Here is a 22319-nt window from a genome sequence, read left to right as displayed (position 1 = left end):
ATGTCCATTAAGGTTTTGACAGCACTCAGAATGATGTACTGTCATTTAACAGCTGTGTAGGCACACGCTAAAATGTTTTATTAAATCCCTGCAAAAATAACTGCCACACAGGCAGCTGCCCACACACTCCTTGCCTTAGTTGCCAGATCTTTTTTATCAAATTCAAACTTATCCTGTTTTCAAAAATCAAAGCACAACACCTAACTAAGAGTAGAATTGAAACTTCTGTTCGCCTCTGAACGTGAACTACAGCACGCCCAGCTTCGACAAAGTAACGAGAAAAGGCATCTAAAGTTAGCTTTAGCCTAAATTCCTCTTCTGTTTTCTCCTCATTTAACCTACATTGTGGCCTGGAGAGGTCTTACTATCAGAGTGAAACACAAGCTTTAACCCCGGCCATTCAAATAACGCTCCAATTACACAAGTCGGCCGCAGATGCACTCTGTAATCTATGAGCTGCTCTGCCTCCCCCTCTGCAATATCAATAACAACATTGATCCATGTGTTGTGCTTACTAACTCCTGTTTTTGACATGCTTTCCCTTTAAATGCATCACCAACTGCTGCCCAGGGTCTCTCACCCCCATACGAAGACCTCCACAACACTGAAAACTGCTTTAAAGCGCTTTGACCAACCAGTCAATGTCTTGACTAAATATTCTTTCAAGTTTATGAATCATGTCCAAAGAAGAAACCTTGGTAAACACTGCCAAAGATCAGAATGTGAATCTGAACAAATAAATAGCAACACCTATAAAGTTTACAGCTCCGCTGCTAAACACAAGGAAGGGGAAACAGGACTGTGCATAAAAAAGAGAGAGGGAGAAAAAAAAGAAATTCAGCTTTTTTTCAGTTTTTGTTCCAAAGCTATGAGTCATTATCTGAAAGTATGACTCACAACTCAACCGTGTTCCCACTTGTGACCCTTGGGAAAGGCGGGCCCCTGCATTTTTTGATCAGTCGCAAAACAGGGGAAACGAAAACAAACAAGCAACTACTGATTCGTATACTGAGGGGGATCGGCTGCAGAGAGCAGAGTACCATCAGCTGTTTTGACATCAGACTGATGTCAAGTTTTGCCCGCTTTTGACTTGGTCCGCTCTAGAATTCATCGTCTGAGCTGAGCAGCAGCGTTTTCTCTGTGTCCCCGCGGCCGCTGACAGCACTGTGGGCGCGGGAGACTGGCGGTGGCGCCCCCTGCTCCAGCGTGGACTGCTGGGTGTACTGCTGGTAGGCCGGGGAGAAGTTGTGGATGGCGTCCTGGACCATGTCGCCCGGGTTCATTGTCTCCTTCAGGCTGCTGGAGATGCTCTTCATGGGGGCGCAGCGGCCTGCGGGAGAGCCATAAAAAAGGAGGGTTAGAGGCCAAAAGCTGGGGTGAAAAATAGAGAGACTGGATGCAAGTGGAAAAAAAAGAAAAGGAAGGACGGTGGGAGGCTAAACATCAAAAGAAAGTGGATTTATAATGTTTAAGCACAGGGAGAGAGAGAGAAGGGAAAGGAAGAGAGATAAAAGAGTCAAAAACAGAAAGAGATTTAAGACAAGGGGATAGTCTCTGAGAAAAAGGAAAAGGGCATCAGTGATTTAAAGGATGTAAAAAGAAGGAATGAGTGGGGGAAAGGGGGGGGAGCAATTGTACAAGGGCAGTGGATGAGATTTAGAGAGGAGGCAAGAAAAGGGGGTTCAGAGTGATTTAAAGGGAAGTAAAACAGGGAGAACTGCATAAAGGGAGAAAGGTTGGGGGGGGGTTGCTTTAGGAAATGTCAGCACAAGAACCAAAACTGAATTGAAATATGAGATTTTAAAAATAAAAGAGAGAGAGAACAGAAACTGCTGGCTTAATGCAGCTTAATAAATCAAAATAGAAATAGCAGCAGTGTGAAAACGCACAAGGGCGGTGTTCAACCTACCAAACTGTCCATATGTAGGAACAGGTCCTTTAGAGTGCAGCAGAGAGGAGAAGATAAAAAAGAAGATAGATATGTAGAAACAGACAAGTGGGATATCAGGAGGTGAAAAATAAAGGCGAAAACAAAAACTTAAGGAAGTAGTAAAAAAAAAAAAAAAAAAAGATGCATTGAAACAAAAGGAAATGAGATGGAGGACAGACACGAAGTGAAAGACTTTTTGAATTCTTTTTTAAGACGGTAAACATTTACGACAGATGTGTTAAACCCCGCTGTTTCCTTCCTCCCTTCTTCCCTCGCCTTCCTTCTCACCTGTTAAATCGAGACTTTTGTCCTTGTACACGCTGTATGTGAAAGCGTGCCGCAGAGCCAGTGCCGCGAAAAACATCTCGATGCATATGATGAAGTTCTGGTAACCGGCGGCGACCGTACCCTCACCGACGGACACTTCCACTGAGTTGATCTGAGGGATGGCACCGCATTTCTCCAGGATGGCCAGCAGCATGCCTGACCACAAATAAATAAGCACAGGAAGCTGTCACTCCACCTGTTTTCATAACAAACGTCGTGTGGCGTCTTTTGCCGCGCTGACCTACCCTGCCAGAAGGAGAGGAAGATGACCGACTTGACCATGAAAAACTTGAGCATGGGGCTGTAAGGGCTCAGCAGCTCCCTGGTGGCGAAGTAGAACAGGAAGAGGGCGTACAGCGACAAGCTGACGGAGATATTGTAGATGATGGTCACGTACAGGTAACCGCTGGCAACACTGCAGAGTGAAGGTCAGATAAAACTGCATTAATGGTGCTGGTTTGTGTTTGGGGTTAGTTCTGACTACCTTTTGTGATTATTGGAAGCTCCCATTAGAGATGAAAGTCTGAAGCGTTCAATTAATCTAGAAATTAAAGTGGTAATCCTCATTTTGTGGAAGCTGTGAAACGTGTGAAAACGCCTGGATTCTCACAGATATACACCACCAAGTTCACCACCAGCAACCTTCCTGTCTGCAGCACTTACTTAAAGTCTCCATCCTTGTATTTGCCGTAGGCCTGCAGGATGACGGTGATGACAGCCATGAGCGGTTTGACCACACAGAATTGCAAAGTGGCCTGCTTGCAAAATCGCAAGAAGCCAATGGAGTAGGCCTTTCCCCTCAGACAGCAGGTACCATACATACAGCTGGACCTGATGGAACCAAACATCAGGAAAAAGGAAAACATGTTGAGCAATAGTTTGTATTTTTTAAAAAGAGTCCATGCCATGAAAACAAATACTGTTTAAAGCAGCCTTCATATGGCTACACCATGGGTGGCTCAGTGGTTAGCACTGTCGCCTCACAGGAAGACGAGGTCCGGCTAAATCCTTTCTGTGTGCAGACTGCATGTTCTCACCAGTTTCACTTCCTGGTTAAATTAAAGTTAATCCATTAATTTTTTTTTTGAAAGGTGTTTTTCAGCTGCATAATTTCATTCTTGGACTTGACTAGAGCAGCCTCGGTGGCGCCCGTCTGTTAACTGTCTGGCTGAACAAGCTGTTGCAGGACAACTTTCTGCTGATTGGCTGCTCCTCATACACAGCAGTAAAAAACATCAACATCTGAAATACAGCATTTAGAGTCTGAAGCCTGAGCTTTTAGGGACTTAAAGGGATTATTTGTAAAAACAGACCTGATTATTTTAAACTCTGCCCATGTTTAATACAAGTTCACACCAGCAGAACAAAAGGAAAGCATAACGAGTTCAATTTAAAGGCCTTTTAGGCTGAACTTACTCTATCGGTTTTCCTCTGATCTCAGCCATGATGGCGCTTTCTCCTCCCAAGTATTCGTAACACAGACTCAGGAAGTTGTAAATAACAAATGCTGAAGAGACACAGGGGGAGAAAAAGAGCTGATTTGATTATAATCGCTACATATGTGATAGTTTTGGTTTGTTATTTGATCGTTGCTTACTGTAAATGGTGTTTCTGGAAAAGCTTTTTTCAGACCACTGTAGGAAACTTGAAATAAATGATGGCTTCATTGACACATTCAAGTCTCCCAGAAGCCATGACAGCGTGACAGTGAACCAACATGCACAATACCAGGAATTCTAAGGACCGCAGCTAAATGGAAATGAGCAATCATTCAATCAATTTTACAATTGATTTTCTAAGTCTGTGTTGTCCTCTGTGACTGGAGCCTGTTCACTGAAACTGTTAATGTCACAACAAACATATTAAGACTTTCTAAACATGTTTGGTTACAGAATTGTCTCCATTTGTTTTACATGTATATAAACAACTAAACATTTCACAACACTGGGTTCAAATTGTCAGAAAATAGCCCATATTTTTATAGCAGACTGAAAAAAATACAGCAGTAACTCACTCGATTACTCACAGACCTCCCAGCAGTCACACAATAACAAACACATCACTTCCTGTCACATTTGTTTTATCATGCGGACGGAAATATACAGCACAATTCAAACTGAGGCGCAGCTCAAAAACAACAGCTGACCACACATGAGGTAATTATATGAAATAATTTTTATACTGTCATAGGGACATAAGGCATAATAATATTTCACTGTAACAAAAGGGAAACCAGCTGTTTATAAATCTGTACTAAAGCATGACCTTCACACACAATCACAAGCATGCTTATATTTAGTATTAGAAAGCAACAGCTACTTATGTCCAAATCAAATCTAGTGCTGCTCTACTCAATGCAAAAACACATGGACATAATTCACGTAATCTGACAAGACTTGACCTTCAATTTTAATATCCAAAGAATTAACTAAAGTTGTATTTCTTTCATTAGCTAATAAATCTTCAGCCACCTATTTTCTCTCCTCTGTGCTGCTTCAGTGAGAAGGTGTTCCAGATCAGGAGGCTCATAAAAAAAACACAACAGTGCTAATCCCGTTAACCCCCGAGGACCTTCCAGTCCCGCGTGCATACGCGCACTCTCGCAGGGGTGTGTTTGAATGCATGCAAGGTAAATCCGCTCTTGGATAACTTTTGTGAACTAAATGCATAAGATGAAAATGAATTAAACAGAATCCAAATAAAGGAGGGTAGTGACTGTGCATCAGTTCATTGTAAAGTGTGAAAATGTAACATATCCTGGGTGTGTGTCATGTTTGTGCATGGGAGGTTCACAAAAGCACTATGCACATGCAAGCATCGTGCCATAGCACAGAAGTCTCTGTACTGCTGACAGTGACTATAGTTCATCAGCTCTTTGCAGCTGTGTTATTTCTGCATATTTTCTTGCTCTGTTTTTAAACTCCACCCAAACCCTCTCTACAACTTTCCCACTGCCTTCTATCTGACGTCAGATGTCTGTCAGACAGTACTCAGGTAATAAGATGCCACACATGCCAAACACAAAAAGCTCGTCCACAGAGCTGAGTGATGAGAACTGGTTCATCTGCTTCCAGCAGCTCTCCTTGTGTCTTGGCTGTTTACCATTATGTTCTTTCACTTTTCCCCAAGGACTCCCGCCTGCAAGCGCCAGTTGCCACGGTGATACAGTAGGCCTACATACAGTGAGAACAGTAGGAGCAAGTTTGCAGCAAGTTTGGTTGAGGTAAACTCATTATCTGATGCAGCCAATCTGGTTGATGAGGGAGATTTGTGAGCGTGGTTGCCATGCAACAAGTCGGTCCTCGCCGAGGAAAAGGACTCAGCGGCATTATAGGAAGATGACGGCTGATGAGAGGATGAAGAGAAATGAAAAAGGGAGTGAAGACTTGGGCAAGAGCGCGGAGACGGAGGAGGTGAGCCATATGTATGACAAAGCAATATGACGAACATAACGCTTCCTGCCAAAAGCAGAACCAAACATAGCGATTCCCTTCAGCTCACATTCAAAAGCATGTGACGTCATCGGTTCGCCAACACAGGACACGACACGTGAGCCCAGCGTCACAATAAGAAGATCATTTTTAGCTTTATCGTGACAACTAAACTCAGAGACTGAGGGGTGGAGGCAGTCGACTTCCTTTCACCATCTTCTGCCAATTCCTGACTTTAATAGCGCAGGATACAACATGTCGGTTGGAATGCGTTTTGTTTGAGTCACCATTGGCCGAGAAGCCGCCAACCCACCATCTCCGTTAACCAAAAAGACAAAAAGAGCCCAGATTTTTTATTAAATCCATTTTTAGTGATTAAACTCATCCTGTCTCTACTGAGATTGGAGTCGTGTTTCCTCTCAGAGCCAGTTTTATAATTCCAACCAGAGAATTATGCCCAAATCAAAATGGCTGAGACAGAGCCAAAATATAATGCAGAAAAGGCAAGAATCTAATAAGTGTGAGAGGGTCCTTTACAAAATAAGTATTGACTTGTAGTGGTAGATAATCTGTTAAGGATGACAGAGCAGACTATTCATTTCCACTCTAATCAGACCACAATGTGTTTCAGCAACTCAACTGGAAAAGCTGCCTGCAAAGACGTGAAAAGGATTTAAATCAGAGAGTTCTGTTAATGGGATACAAATGACCTAGTGGGTCATGAGAGCTCAGAGTTTTAGCTTGACATTGATGAGATAAAATCAACAGCACGTCCTCACCTTCATAGCAGTCTCTGACGGTGTCAAAGTAAACATAGTACTGGTCATTGGTGAAGAACAGGAGGCTGAGCCAGGAGTCAAAGGCATAGATGGGAACGATGAAGAGGATCCGTACGATATGGCGCTGCTCCCTGGGCGAGCTGTAGAAACGCAGGTGCATGTAGATCTAGGAGAGAAGGAAGAGACTTTCTGAACACTGGCAGGTTTTTACAATGACTCACAAGTCTACTTTAATGGGCATGGAGGATTTCACAGGAAGTGAGCACAGAGTCCTTACAACTCAGGATGGAGCAGAGGTTTTATGAGCATCATCTGCCGTTGTGTAGATCCTCCATTCAGATTTTTTTATTATAAGTCATTTATGCCTTTTTTCTATCTTGTGAGTTGGTCCATGTGACTGACCTCACTAATCAATACATCCCCTGAGCTCAACTCACAGGAATGTGATTTTATAAACCCCTTTCAACGTTTTAAAGTATCTGTGTGTGTGTATTCATGCTCTGTGTCACAAACACCTGCCGCGGGATGTTGCCCGGCAACTTCTCTCGGCCTGAGCATGTTTGCTGGATCACATCACCTGCGCATTAAACAAACACACCTGTCTGTCTTTTTCGTGAGCACATCCATCACAACAGACCGTCTGCTCAGTCAAACACCAACACATGCACTTCCAGCAGAGCACAATATATTATAGTAAAAGTAGAACTGAACAGCACACATATCTCTCTTGATGCTACTGGGAAACAAGCAGGAGCCCATAGAGATAAGTGCTGAGCCAATGTGCAAGTGCCAAAAGCTGCAGTCCCCATAATGGCCACCTGTGATTGGATCCCAACTTTGCACCATTAAGGACCTGCTCACAACCTGGTGCAATAACGGTCTTCATCTCTATAGACAATTAACATTCTTATAAAAAGTACTGAGATATTTTTTGTTATATAACTCACCTTTTTAAACTTTATTAAGGCTTCAACTATTGTGGTCAATTTGGAAGCTGACACATGCAGCTGGTGTCTTATATCTTGCTAGCTCTCAAAGTCATAACTGTTTTTGTATAAATAATATTGAATACTTGATATCCAAGATGTCTGTTCTCCTTTTTTTGTAAATGAAACTTTAACATTATTAGTCTGTTACTTAGCACTAATTATTAGCTAACTGAGTATCTGCAAAGTATCTCTACAGTGTCTGGGTGCAGCTTACTGATCTAAGCCTGCTATTGCTAGCTTAGGTGATAAATAAGCACTCCACCCTCACGTGAAATCAAAATATGGCCCCTGCAAGTTCCAGAAATCAAATATGACAGGTAAAATTTAAAACCTGAGAAGGTCATCTTTTATATAAAGTCTACACCAGGAGGCTGTTACCTGGTGACAGGTGAGGATTAGTGCAGTCCAGACAAAGAAGCCAGACACCGCCTGCGTCGCTGGAGTCATCAGAAAGATAGGTGGATCCGAGCTGAGAAGAGGGGCATCAGGAAGCCATGAAATATTGGGGCCCATCGGAGCTGCCGTGGGTGGGGGGCCAGGTGCCGGAACAAGCGGAGAGTCCTCCCCCAGCCTCTCTGAGAGTGGCACGTCTCGCCTCCACAGTTTTAACATCTGGAAGTGACGTAGACACTGGTAAAACATTCACATCACAAACTGGAAAGAATAAAAGGCACATCAGAGATGTCAAAACACTTCTCCAACAGTGATCACACTGTGATCTAATCCATGAAGTATGAAGAGTCACCAGTAATCATCGACCTGAAATGTCGATGTCGTGTTATCAGTGTAATGTGTAATCTGTGATAAGAGGAGATTTCAGAATAAATGCAGACAAACTCTAGGTCAAAATATCTTCACTCTGAGTAAAGAATGTGTGTGGACTGTTTGCTCATGGGCACCCACATTCAACTCAATGTAAAACAATGTCTAACAGCAACATTTTAACTCTGGTTTTTAAGCTAACAGACAGCAAAGCCGTCAGGTATCATCCATTCAGGCCTTTTACGGCTCAAAACATAAGAAAATGCTTTTTGAACAGAAAGACTAGCAGCAAAACATGACGTTTAAAGACAATTGTTTTTAGTTTCTGCATTTCTCTGCAATGTAACCGCACACTCAGAATAAAATCCTGATGATGTGGACCCTGGACTTTATAACAACACCGAATGGGCCTAAAATAATTTGTTAAAGTTTATAATGTCACACCTTAGGGTGCATTTTCTTCATGTATGATCAGTGAGCTGAACAAGAACCACTTTCAGCCAGAGGAAATTTAGATAGAGACAAAAGATTTTAAGTCAAGCGGCCCTATCAACAGCTCCTGATGATGGGGACAGCTCCTCGCTGACTGTGACAAACAATGGGAATGTTCTCGGGGTGTCCGTGTTCTTGCTCACTGACAGACAGTTGTCACCTCACTGTTGACAGAACCAGGGACAATAAATAAAAAGAGCAGGCGTGAGTGCTATAAGTGGAAACTGATTGTGAGCGAGAGATGGTAACCTTCAGTCTCACTAATCATGCTGTCTGTCAGAGCAGCACATGAAACAAACAGCACACAAGCTGACATAATGACACCCCCTCCTCCCACACACACACACACACACACATCAGCAGTCCTTCCATTTACTTTCTTAAAATAAATGACATTAAAGTGTAACAACTGAATTTAGTGGGTTGATAAAATTAGGCTACTTATAGGCGTTTCTTTGGTGGCTAAGATCTGTGTGTATGTGTGTGACAGCAGGCCATTTGTATTGGTTTGCAGGGGATCAGCATATGTCAACAAGAAGAAGTGAAGGCATCAGCAGCCACACATATAATAACAGGCACAGTGAAAAGATGCTCTGCTGAAGCAGAGGGCCATCTTTGTGTCTCATTTGAAAGGGGGGAAATAAATAAAAGGTCAGTCTATGCAGTCTCACACGCACAAGGGAATAATATAGGGAGAGGCAGGCAGTCAGGAAAACAAAGTAACAGATGGAAAGGGGCAATGGGGGGCAGACGGGGTGGGCTTATCATTAATGGTAGCCAGACTGGATCAGCAGGCGTACAAGCAACAACAACACAAACAGTTCAAAAACAAAAAGACGCTAAAACTCTGTGTGTGTATGCCTTTCAGTTACTCCAGTAATCATTTATTATGTTGCTGTGATTTATTCAAAGTGAATGAATTATAAAGTTGAAATAAGAAAAATATTCATTTCAACAAGCTTTTATTTAAAAAGACTCACCTTTGCTAAATGTTAGCTACAACAATCCACAGCTGAACTTGAACTGTAAGCGTGAAACAGACACAGACTTTTATTATGCTAGCAATGAAGTAACAATTGAAGTTTTCTAGTTTGTTTTAAAGTCTAGACTCACCCGCTTATTTAAATCCGTCCTCAGCTCCGTCACACACACACAAAAAAATCTTCGGCTAGAAATAACCCACAAACGGCCTTAATTCCTTCTCAAAGCAGCACCGTTGCTCCCCGGACATCCATGTTGAGTCGTCGGTGGACCGCGCCGTTAACCCCTCAGCGTCTCACCCCAAAAACTCACCTCTAAAGTTTGTCTGTCATGTTACACAACTTCTACTCTATCTTTCTGTTGCTCCTATCTATTTATAACACCTAGCGTCCACCTAGTTTTGTCGGTGTTTCAGAAGTTAGTGCAGCAAAACCTGTCACTCTCCTCCGATCCCCTGTCTGCGCTCAAGCTCCAGCTCCAGTCCAATCCCTGTCGGATTAACTGCAGATCACACAGCCCCGCCTACTCCGCGAGGACGAGCCAACGCAGCCAATCACCTACCTTTTAATTACCCGGAAAGGGGCGCGGTCTGCCTACTTAACACTGAGCTTGCGCGGTCCAGAGACCAGCAGCAGTGAGAGTGTGGGTGCTGCACAAACAAAGGTGCTCCCGCAAAGTCAGTGAATGATTCATTATTCGTTTACAACTTCCTGTCCAAACTGTGTAGTCGATGTGTGGGAAACGGATACTGTGTAACGCCTTTATTTTACTTTTTCAGACCTTTGTCGGCTTTTCATAGCAGAAAAAGCACACGTCTAACTAACTGCATTAGTAATGGCTAGTGAGTTACCATTTAAGTGCACCAGTTAGCAGTTATTAAAAAACACTTTCATCGCAGTACCATTAATATAATCAAAAAAAAAAGTTCAATAAATAAACAAATATTTTCAAAATGGCACCCTACAGGTTATTATTTCCACATTTGACACCCCGTCATAGACCTTCATTATCAAGGCCTGGGAATTTGGGAATTTTAACAACATTCATTTGGTAACACAGAAGGTCTGGCTGAAGTCCTCAAGTTTATTTTGACTGCCAACATTACTTTTCATCTACAGTAATTCCTGTCTTCTTTATTACGAAATGAGTACAAAAGCTAAGAATTAGACCTGGAAGTAGAGCAAAAAGAAGGGGCCAGTAAGTGTTGATGTGGGGCTAGCATGCTTAATTTTCACGCAAGCTTGACATTTAGACGGAGCTACACAAACATGGATATACATGACAGACTGGGGAGACAATTAAGGATGAAACACAGAGAGAAGAGCATGGAAACAAGTAAGGGAGACATAACTGAGATGAGGAAGACTTCCACAGGAGACACTAAGGACAAGACACAAAAAAGGAAAAGCTAAAAACCCTCAAAACAGTAAACAAGCAAGATGCACAGGTCCAAAACAATCAAAGACCCAGAACTAGAGAGGCCCAGAACTCTGTACCATGCCTCTCTCCAAGTGACAGCTGGAATAGGCTCCAGCTCTGAATCATTTTATAAGAGACAATATAAACAGTGTTGTTCAAACATCTAAGACCATAGGGGACATCTGTCATGTTGAATAGAAACGAGTGATAATATTAGCTACAAAAAAACGTGATATTTATTGTCTGGTACACTTTCCTTTTGTTTTAATAATAACTTTATGTAGAAGCTGACAACCTGTGTTATCCCAACATGATTCGACAGTGTTCCAAAGAGCCTCTGGTGATGTCATGGGTGCTTAACTTTTACAGCCTTCACCTCCAAAAAAATGACCAGGAGAGTCCACGAAAGTCAGCACTCTGTGGATTATTTTGGTCTTTTGTAAGCCTGGAAGCCCGGGAGGATGTTAGCTGGGCACAAGCGGTGCCGAAAGGTCTTACAAGAGACAGGGCTTAGATGGATAAGAAGTACAACAAGATGTCCAAAACTGAGCCACTAGAAATGGCCTATAGCTCTGGCTCTATGAAAAAGAAATCAGAGAAGCAGAGCCCAAAAGAATAAATGTCCTGTTCTCCAAAGACACATCCAGGGTGTAGTCCCAGCTGGAAGGACAGAACCCCCTAGAGTAGTAGTGTCCAACTCCAGGCCTCAAGGGCCGGTGTCCTGCAGGTTTTAGATGTGTCCTTGATCCAACGCAGCTGATTTAAATGGCTAAATTACCTCCTCAACATGTCTTGAAGTTCTCCTGTTATGAACTAATCATTTGATTCAGGTGTGTAGACCCAGGGTGAGATCTAAAAAATGTAGGACACCGGCCCTTGAGGCCTGGAGTTGGACACCCCTGCCCTAGAGTAATATTGAAAGGGCATCTCAAAGAAAGACGCATCAAATAAATAAATAATTGGCCCTGAGAGCAGACCACGACAAAAAAGAGCCAGTCAACATCACAAAAGCAGACATTCAAAGACGAGTCACAGAGCTGGACAGCACCCAGACCTGACATGATCCAGGCTTACTAGCTAATGATGCTAACTGCACTCCATGAGGACCTGGTGAAGCAAATAACAACAGGTCCCCACCCAGATGGCAGGACAACTTTAAACTTACCAGCCTCTCCAAAACTGGGATTTTCCTCTCAGGCATTGTAGCAACCAACCCGAGTAGCTACAAATCATCACATTCAAAGCTGTTCTTTGGATGATGTTGGCTGTCTTTTGTTCTGGTTCCACACTGTTTGGCAGACCTGTTGCCACTGATTTTCATTCCAATTTTTGTGCAATTCGGAATAACAGTCTTTTTCTCCCTGTTTCTCTTGCTTAAGAGCAACTTCTCGACACCCACCCTTCCATTGAGACCATTTCTGATGAGGCTTCAGTGAACAGCAGATGGATCAACTGAAGGGCCAGATGGATCTCTCAGGTTCTGTGTCAAGTCTTTGCTATATTCTTTCCTATTTCTTAAAAAGATGGCATTTAAATATTGTACACCACACACAGGTTTTCTGGAATCACTTTATTCGTGCAGAAATACTATTTTATGCCTATCAAACTGTGTTATCTTTGGCATGTTTTGAGTATTCTTCAAGTTCAAATTCCAGTTTCAAATTGGTTCAAGTCTTGTGCCTAATTTATACTTAAATGATTCACGTATCAGCATTAAGTAGCTTAAAAACAGATAACACTTCTCTGGTCAGATAAAGGAACTACTGGAAGTAAATTTTAAAGAAATCTTTAGACTTTTGTACAGCATTTGTATTCTGCGATCAGTTATGAATATGAATATTTAAGTATGTTTCCATCAAGAGAAAGATATCATTAGAAGTTTGTATAAGGTGTGTATATTTTTTATTGAATCAGAAAATATACACAAATATCATATTAATAAAGTTGAAGCATGGTAAAGAAATGTACAGGACATCAGTCATCATCTTCTAATCAGAGACCTCCATCCATCCTGACAGGCCTGGGTTAAAATACCGATGAGTACATTTTATATTATAACAAGAACCTTTCTGTCATTGCCTGCCTCAGTGCAAACCAAAACAAACGCGAGGCAGACTCTAAAGGTTTCCGGTAAAGTTTCACTTTCTGTCCCAGGTGTGTCAGGAGGTACTCTTCTCTCCAGCTCCGTCTTTAAACAATCTGTCACATTCTGGCAAAAGTATGTACACATTTTACATGTCATATAAAATGGGACAAAAGCAAAAGTAAAGAAAAATACAAATGTAACACCAGACTTGCTCACCACCAAGATCTTACAACTTTCTCGAGTCTCTTCATGCCTGGAGTTGCAAGCTGGACTAAGGCTTCATCATATCATAGAATCCACGTTATATCCCGATCTCTGCTCGTGGCAGTCTTTTTGCACTTTTCACATTCAGTAATGTTTTCAGTCTTCCTTAGGTAAGACTGTAACAAATGTGCTGAAAAATAGGAACTCCTAACAGGTTTTACAGCCTCCCTCTTCCTCACAACTAGCTTTCCTTTCTTCTGGCTCTCTAAAGCAAAGCTGAAGGCAAAACGAACGATTAGGACAATAACACAGACAGACACGTTTACTGACGAAAAGCAGCCTCGCTCCCATTTATCCCCTTCCTCTGTTCCTCTCGGTGGTCCACGTTAAAGCAATCGCCTGGCTCGCCTCTCGTAGGCCTGGATACACTTTTGTTTTGCATTTGTCTCCATGTTTCCTTTTTTTTATTTTTTAAAGATATCTATTAATAATAAAGAATACCACAAGCAGCAGATGTAGCTCTCAAACATTAGCAGATTGATAGTTGTTGATTTTATCACAGGTGTAAACCACAAAATAATTGACTTAGTCCATTTTGTGCACTTCGATGGTTTATTTTATGCGAGTTGAGTTGAGCCTCTGAATTGACCGAGTCGACCCCCGTCCGGCAACACTCCCTTAAAAGCAGTATCAAACGGTTCCAGGCTAGAGTTCGTCTGTCCCACTGGTTTTCCATCATCTCAGCAAGCTTTAACACTGGGCATGCTCACACCGCATACTGACAGACACACGGACGATCGATCCCCCTTTAAGGGCCTGTAATGCTTTCTCCTCCTGCAGACACTCATGTTTTCATTCATCCATTTGAAAAGTAAGGGGTATTTGATACCCTGCAGCTGCTGAACCGCAAGAGAAAAAAAGAAGAACAAAACAGGAAAATGTTAGTCTTTAAAAGATGAAGATTTTCAGCTGATCACTCTGTGCTGCTTCTGTTTTGTAGCCTTAGTCAAATTGTAGTCCACCCGTTTATATGCCTGCTAAGTGCTGTTGTACTGCGCTACTGCTACCATTAATACTACTTAAATTCTGTTTAGAGTAAATATATTAAGTCTGCTTTTGCAGCATTTCAATTTTAAAAGAAATTTAATGACAAATGTCTTATGTTACCCTTTCCTGCATTTATAAAGTCAACTGGGATGTCATAGAGCAGTGCCATAAAACAAGTCATCAAATTTATTTGTGTCATCTGTGTGCATTTTTCCCTCTGAGCAGTTTTACTACTTCCCTCGCACCCTGCTGCACCCATACACTGTATATAAAAGATGGATCTGGTTTACAGGACTGAAAACTGAAGTTAGTTTAAAAAAAAACAACAGCTGCAATCTTTTTAATTGACCAGAAGGTGGCCGACTCCATCCATCCACCCATTTATGCTTGCCGTTCACCCCGTAGCATGGTGCTGTGTGACGAATCTGTGACGAAACTGATGTCACATTGTCTGTGCTGATTCTGGTTGATCATGCATCTTTCAATTTTTAACTTGGAGTGCACAGCTGTGTCTGTTTTTACTGCTATTTTGATGCCAAATCAGTGCAGAAGCTCATTGACAGATTCCACAGGGGTAGAAAACAACAGACTGTGCAATGTCTTTGACTCCAGGTTTGACTTCTTCTCTTCCTATATCAGCGCTGATGTTTTGTTGATAGTGTCTTAGTGGTGACAGCTATTGCTCGGGAGAATACTGCAGCACCTGCCTGTATCTTAATGAAGACCAGAAAACCAGGGTACGTTTTACAGTGTGGCTGCACTCTTTTGACAAGTTGGTATCGTGTGAGCGTGTAGGGTGACTCGTGACAATCTATTTTCAAACTACACTATCCCTTTGATGGGGATGGGAGCTTGTACAGCTCAAAAGCAAGGATTTTTTTTTTTTTTAAATAAAAGAAACGCTGTCTGTGTGAGTATGTGTCAGACATGTCCTCACCTGCCACTGACTTGCAGGCCAGGGAGAAGGAACTCACTTTGCCAGATGTTCAAATGGCACACTGACCTGAGTAAGGAGGGAAAACGAGATGATTAAAACAAGGCAAAAGCTAAAAAATAAAGAAAAGAGACTTTCTACGCCTAAACTACGCGAGCCGTCTTCGAGTTTAATTTAAGCAGACGGCCTTCATAGAGTTTGGATCATTTTATTCACTGCAGCAAACAAAGGACAGACACTGAAAAAAACCTGAAGTGCCTACTTATTACCTGTCAAGATCATAGGATAGTCTGGACAATTAAGTTCCTTGTTTTATATGCAAGTACATTATAAAATATTCAGTCAGTGAACAAAGTCATATTTTATCCATTTGAATTTCAGGTTTGGTTCATGTAAGAATCTTTAAAGAGCTCAGAGTGGTCATTCAGGTTGTCTGCTGTCACTGCTACAGGATGTAGGCACTGAAGGAAGGCCTTGGAGAATTAGTCTGCCTTCATATCATATTTGACTTTAAGCTCCACAGTAACAAAAACTCTTCGTATGCATGTTTTGGTGGTAATTATAAGTAGATTAATGATGACTATTTTCCTGCTTCCAGTATTTCAGATATGCATCACTAGTTAGAGCAGAGTGCCAAGTATAATGAGAAAATGCAGTAATCTAAGTTAGTGCAAACTCTTCTCATCCACTTTCTCCACCAAAAGGAAGAAATAAGGAAAAAAAATTGTTTCAAAAGAGCAAAGAGTGACACCTGCTGCAGATTATTTGTGGTCAAGTTTCATAAAGTTCCTTGTAGTTCCTGTGTGCTAAACATGCCTGCATAACATGTAAGGTTCTCTGTCTTAGTTTACTGTATTAAGTTATATTTATATAGCACCAAATCACAACAACAGCCAGCTCAAAGCACTTTAGATGACGAGGTATAAACCCTACAATAATACAGAGAAAACCCCAACAATCAGACCGCCCCTTATGAGAAAGCACTTGGTGACAGTGGGAATGAAAAACTCCCTTTTAACAGGAAGAAACCTCCAGCAGAACCAGGCTCGAGGAGGGGCAGCCATCTGCTGCATGTGAGGTGATGTCTGAATATCCATCACCAGTCCTGAGTGTATAGAAAGACACAGTGCTAATCTTCCTACCTGTGATGTGGTGATGCGTGATTGGTCGAGGCGTGCAGTGAGATCGGAGGAGGAGACATTAGCCGGGGCCCCGCGATGAAGCCTCATGGCCACCTTCCTCTCTCGCTCAGCTCGCTCTGCTCTCCCAGCCTGAGGAGAGCGATTACCTGTGTGAGCACACAGAAACACACACTTAAAATGAAAACCTGAACTCTGCTGCTGCCCTCCAACACCCAGAAGAAAGCAACACCCTAACCTGACTGCTGGACCCCACGCGTAGCTGGGTTAGGAGGAGCAGCGTCTGCCTCGTTCCTCACTCTGTTGGCTGCAGAAGGGTTTGGACCCGGCGGCAAAGCTCGACCTCCCGCTCCTCTTTGGCCTCCTCCTGGTCTTTCCTCTCCATCTTTCCCCTCTCTCCTCTCCCTTTCGCCATCGTCTGTTGTCCTGCCGGCCCCCTGAGACACAAAGGAATAGCATAGATGAGAAAGTCTGCTAGAAAAGGGATAAATCTTCCAAGTCCAAGTGCGACACGCACAAACTTCAGCATGTTCCAGTCAAAGACATAGTCGTAGGAGAAGCCTTGTCGGTGGAAAAGGTTCCTGAAGAGCTGCCTTAGATAAGAGTAGTCTGGCTTGTCATCAAACCGTAGGGAGCGACACAGGTTCAGATACGTGGAGAACTCAGCTGGGAAACATAGGAGACAGAAGATTTAGAGCAAAGTCAGATGAACAGTCTGACAGAAAAACTGCAAAAACCTCTTTACTGCACTCAAGAACACCACTCTAACAGCTACTCACATGGGTAACCTTTGCACAGCACCTCGATAGGGGTGGACATTTTCTTCTCACTGATACGTTCATACTTCTGCCGCTTGGTGGCAGCCTTGAGTCCTTGCCATGGCAGAGAGCCCAGGTTGAAGTACATGAGAACATAGCCCAGAGACTCCAGGTCATCACGTCTCGACTGCTCTGTGGAGAAAAAGACGGAGCAAAGGGACGAAAAGAGAGAAGAGAATGAAACAGCAGCAAATGTAGGGAAAGAAAGGAAAAAGCTACAGCTCTGAGAATCATGTCACAATTAATAAAAAGGAATCAGAAAAATCATATTGGGGTCCGCAGAACACACACAACAAGACAGATACGCAGGCCGTCTCCGCTGCCTTACCGATGCCCAGATGGGTGTTAATGGAGGCGTAGCGAGCGGTGCCGGTTAGGTTTTTATTCTCACGGTAAGGGATGTGCTGGTGTGTCCGGGCGTCACGGTATTTCTTGGCCAGGCCAAAATCGATGATGTAGACCAGGTTTCCCTTCTTCCCGAGCCCCATCAGGAAGTTATCGGGCTTCACGTCTCTGTGGATAAAGTTCTTGGAGTGGATGTACTCGATTCTGCTGATCTGAAGACAGACAAAGGGGGTCACTAGTTATCTTGTATGCTGAGGCACAGTTAACAAAAATTTCCTTTCATGAAGGTAAACGGACGAGTCTCAGTCTTGAGGAAGTGTTTTAAAAATGGTATGAAATTCTGACAAAGTACACAGAAGCTCTCATTTGAGCTCTTAACGTGATTAGTTACTACAGATGATAGGGTGCAAGGTGGAAAAAAAGAAGCCCTGATGAGCTGTTAGGCTTTTTGTGGCCAGTCGGTCTCACCATCTGGTCTGCCAGCAGCAGGACTGTCTTCAGGCTGAACTTGCGGGAGCAGAAGTTGAACAGGTCCTCCAGACTGGGACCCAGCAGCTCCATCACCATGACGTTGTAGTCGCCTTCCGCTCCACACCACTTGATAGCCGGGATTCCCACTGTGGTGTGAGAAGGAGCAGAAATGTTAGGAAACCGAATCATTTGGAGTAAAGATTCTCACTCATATATCAACCTCTGCACATAAATAAAGCTTCAAGTTATTTATCTTATGTCCGTCACTGTGTTATCACCAGCTTAGTGCAGCAGGATGATCATTACTCCTAGTGACCATAAAGACACTCAAATGCTCATTAATTGCATTTCAGTCAAAGATAACTTGAGTTTCAATGCCTTTGTGTGCCCTGAAATGTCTTTCAAATTCACCATAATCTCTTTGCAATCATGGTTGATAGCTCTCAGCAGCCCTAAATACTCCTTAATGACCCTAAAACTATTTACTACATCTCAGCAGACCGGTAGTAAAGCTTTCAAAGAGACCCTGAAATATTTCTCTGTACCTCCACCCTGCATCATTTTGTAGAATTTGCTCTCGATGTGGAGCTGTGGATGTTTGGTCTTCACACATTCCAGTTTAATGGCTACTTCCTCTCCTGTAGCAATGTTTGACCCTGATGAGAGAAACAGAGGTTAGATCAGAAGAACTTAAGTCTACAAAACCCCAAAACTGATGGCAATTGGCACTACTTGCTTAGATACTCACCGAGATAAATATCTCCAAAGGATCCACTCCCTATCTTCCTCCCAAGGCGGTACTTGTTCCCCACCCTCAACTCCATGGCTCCTGAGCTCTTCAACTTGCTGGAACGGTTCGACAGAATCACACAGACACACACACGCACAAAGCTGTCATCAGTCACCGGTGATCAATAGAGTGAAAGGACACTGGTGAAAAGACTGCAGACTTTAGAGTACAAGCGGTTAGGCCTTAGGCTGCTGTATCAGTGAAGGGAAACAGAACTGTAAGCCTGAGCAAAGTACAATGACGTAGTGCAGCCCGAGTTGAATCTCTGGAGCCAGGAGGGAAACTGTGGCACACATGTGGCCAAAGCGTCAAAGAGACACGACCTAATGAAACACCCCTGCTCCTGACGTGTGCCGAGGATGGTTGACAGTAAATTCCAGGCAACAATGTAGGCCAATAAAGTATTTATAAACTGCATGGAGCAAAAAAAACAAGGTGAGAGTGAAGAAGAACAGAGCCTGTAGTTGTGTAACATGATTTATTAAGAACTGCAGGGGGTGGGGGGGAAATCTCACACACACACACACACTCTTCCCAAAGCACTTTAAAGGAGTCTTGATCCTGTGTACAAGTGATTTGCATAAACTTGCTATTTCTCACCGGGGTCCCCTCACAAAATTTGAATGAGTCATGTTTTCCTCATCCTGGCCCTAACTGTGTGCACAGCCCTGAAATGAGGACATGAAAGTGTGAGATGTTGGAGGGGGCTTTTCGACAAAGGTTACGCTTTTACAAGCCAGCCTGACATCGCATTAATCGCTGACTAAGTCGCCCCCCCCTTCCCCTTTCAGTCTTGACTGCATTGTAGACGAACCTCCACATACACACCGTGCACTGCTGCACACCGCCAAACCCTTTCCAGCAAGCTCGTTTTCTCTCTCAGCCTTCCAGGAGCTGCTGCTGCTGCTGCTGCTGTGCTGCCAGCGTTACAAAACTGGGACCCACTATTGCAGCAAGAGACTGCAAAAACAGGCGAGACGTGGTATTTTCACCCAGCGTGCTGTTGCCCCAGATATCACAAAGCAAATGAGGAAGGCCGTGCATGCACAAAAACCCCAAAAACCCCACAAATACAAACAAACAAACAAATAAACAACAACATACCGTTCATGTCTGGATGGCCATCAGATATGGTAATAATTCCCCATAACCGCACCCTCCACACAGGACCTCTGATCGAGCGCACCCCCTCGCCCACCCCAACACGACTATCTGGACTCTGTTTGGCTAACCCAAGCCCTCCCCCCTCCACGTCTCTCTTGCTCTCTCTCACACACACAGACATCTTCGCCAGCCAACATACACCCACCCCCCGAAAACCCTCACCACCATCCCTGCACCTTCTCACCGGCTTCGTGGTCGTCCGTCGTCTCACTCAGGACCCTGGACAGCGACGTACCGATGCGGCTTCGGACGGCTCATAGCCTCGGAGATGCGTGACCCAAACCCGAAGTGTCGACCAAAAAATGACCAGCTAATCCGAGACGACCCGGAGGTGGAGATGCGACTAGAGGAAGCTCCGTGGAGTCACGTTTATTTAATGGAAAAAAAATCTGAAACTAGACACCAAGGTCCTCCTCTTCCTCTCTCCTTTGGCTGCTCCTCTCCGTCTCCCCCTCACACCCAGCCCTCCCTCACTCTACACCATTGACAATATCAATGATGTCATGCACAGGCTTGCAGAGATGCCCGGATTGTCTTAAAGCAGCAGGGCTGCTGAGAGCTGCTGCTTGCAGGCATGAATGAAGCGCCCTGATGCCACCAGCTGCACTCTGATCTCCCCTCGCTCTCAGCAGACTCTAAAATTAAAGCACAATAGAGAAGTATAAGATGATCACCGCCCTGCGTCTGCTGGAGTAAGCTATGTGCCTGTGTATGGAGGACCGAAGCTGCCAGGATTAAAAATTAAATAAATAAATAAAAAAATTAAAATATTAAAACTTAATAATAAAATATCGTTTCCGTTACTTCTATTATTCAGTTTTCTATTAATTATCCTATTTATTTATTTATTTGTGTTCCCATTAAATGTTTTTGCATATTAAGTTGCTCATTCGCTCTGTGATCCCACAATTTTACCCGCCCAAATAAAAGGTAAATAATTAATGATTGAAAGTCAGATGTGTACTTTATTAGGTACACCTGTCAGTTAGCACAAATAACTAATAATGACAGCAGGTCAATGCATTTAGTCATGAAGACATGCTGAATTTTAAACTGAGGATTAGGATGGAGGTTAAAGTGACTTTGGTGCAAGATGGTCAGAGCGTTTCAGAAACTGCTGATCTCTAGGGTTTACAGAGCATGGTCTGAAAAAAAGAAAATATCCAGCGAGCAGCAGTTCTCTAGATGACAATGTTGTGTTGATGACAGGGTAGAATGGCTAGACTTTGAGCTCAAAGGTAGGCAGAAAGATTTCAAATAACCATATGCTATGCATGCATCTCTGAATGCGCAATACACATACACACAAAAGACCACGCCAGGTACCACTCCTGTCAGTTAGGAACAGGAAGACTAGGGGATCGATCAGAGCTGGACAACTAAAGACTGGAAAACAGCTGGTGTTGTGAGTCTCAATTTCTGCTTCAACATTCAGACATGAGAGTCAGTTTAGTGTAAACAACATGAAAGAATCAACCCATTTTGGCTTGTATCAGTGGATCACACTGGTGTGGTGTCCATCTACAGTGTACCCATCTTCTGATGGCTACTTCCAGCAGGATGAGGCACCACATCAGATCACCTCTAACCAATTTGGTTGACTGTACTCCACTCACCAGATTTCAATCCAACGGAGCATCTTTGAAGGTGACGGGAAATCGTGGATATGCAGCTGACAAATCTTCAGTAGCTGTGCTATCATGATAATATGGACCAAAATCTGTGGAATGCTTCCAGCACCTTGTTGAATTTGTGCCATGAAGAATTACGGCAGTTATGAAGGTAAAAGTGGATCCAACCCAGTAGTAGGGAGATCTAACAAATAAAGTGTCTATTCCAGTGTTTTCACAGTTTTTAATCATTTAGATTTTATTTACTACATTAAAAAAAAAAAAAAGTATCAGGCTGACATTCCTGTTTACTGAAGATTCATTTTATCAATTGAGTATCTAGCTAAAGAAAAAATAGCTAAAATCGAATTGTTTTGATTACAGGGTCGACTAATGACCCAACATTTTGATGCCATCTGACATTTCACCCCTGGAAATGTCAACACTTCATTTTATCCTATTAAGACATTTGATAGTGAGATCATAACTGGCGTATGATTTAAGTCAAAAGATGTTTTGTGAATTCAGTGACCATGACCTTTTTTTTCTTTAAATGTTCCTTCCTATGTCAGAGAAAATCAATTTAGTTCATCAAATCGTA

The 22319-nt window shown here is 43.0% G+C and overlaps 2 protein-coding genes across 6 annotated transcripts; both read right to left on the bottom strand.

The window, feature by feature from the left end:
- Positions 1–533: 533 nt before the first annotated feature.
- Positions 534–10185, bottom strand: tmem184ba (transmembrane protein 184ba). 3 transcript variants are annotated; one of them, XM_026177243.2, is made up of 10 exons: positions 9824–10185; positions 9691–9733; positions 7835–8068; positions 6468–6633; positions 3674–3764; positions 2921–3088; positions 2503–2672; positions 2219–2413; positions 1910–1936; positions 534–1330 (listed from the first exon to the last, which is right to left on the bottom strand). In XM_026177243.2, the coding sequence occupies exons 3-10, from the start codon at positions 8066–8068 to the stop codon at positions 1101–1103; spliced, it is 1281 nt and encodes a 426-aa protein (XP_026033028.1). In that variant the 5' UTR covers positions 9691–9733; positions 9824–10185; the 3' UTR covers positions 534–1100. The 3 variants fall into 3 exon arrangements, with proteins under 3 accessions (XP_026033028.1, XP_026033029.1, XP_026033030.1); XM_026177244.2 differs by lacking the exon at positions 9691–9733 and having other exon boundaries at positions 9824–9964; XM_026177245.2 differs by lacking the exon at positions 1910–1936 and having other exon boundaries at positions 910–1330.
- A 2810-nt stretch (positions 10186–12995) lies between these two features.
- Positions 12996–20591, bottom strand: LOC113027619 (casein kinase I-like). Of its 3 annotated transcripts, none has more exons than XM_026177237.2 (11): positions 20293–20591; positions 18903–19000; positions 18700–18810; positions 18152–18300; positions 17667–17895; positions 17300–17470; positions 17038–17186; positions 16759–16957; positions 16524–16669; positions 15385–15450; positions 12996–14299 (listed from the first exon to the last, which is right to left on the bottom strand). In XM_026177237.2, exons 2-10 carry the CDS (start codon positions 18976–18978, stop codon positions 15418–15420), a joined length of 1263 nt encoding a protein of 420 aa, XP_026033022.1. In that variant the 5' UTR covers positions 18979–19000; positions 20293–20591; the 3' UTR covers positions 12996–14299; positions 15385–15417. The 3 variants fall into 3 exon arrangements, with proteins under 3 accessions (XP_026033022.1, XP_026033025.1, XP_026033024.1); XM_026177240.2 differs by lacking the exon at positions 20293–20591 and adding an exon at positions 20049–20153; XM_026177239.2 differs by having other exon boundaries at positions 13994–14296.
- Positions 20592–22319: the final 1728 nt, after the last annotated feature.

Source organism: Astatotilapia calliptera, chromosome 8, assembly GCF_964374335.1.
Source record: "Astatotilapia calliptera chromosome 8, fAstCal68.1, whole genome shotgun sequence".
Classification (NCBI taxonomy): Eukaryota; Metazoa; Chordata; class Actinopteri; order Cichliformes; family Cichlidae; genus Astatotilapia; species Astatotilapia calliptera.
The sequence above is the reverse complement of the archived record's forward strand: the minus strand, read 5'-3'. Positions and strand labels throughout refer to the sequence as shown.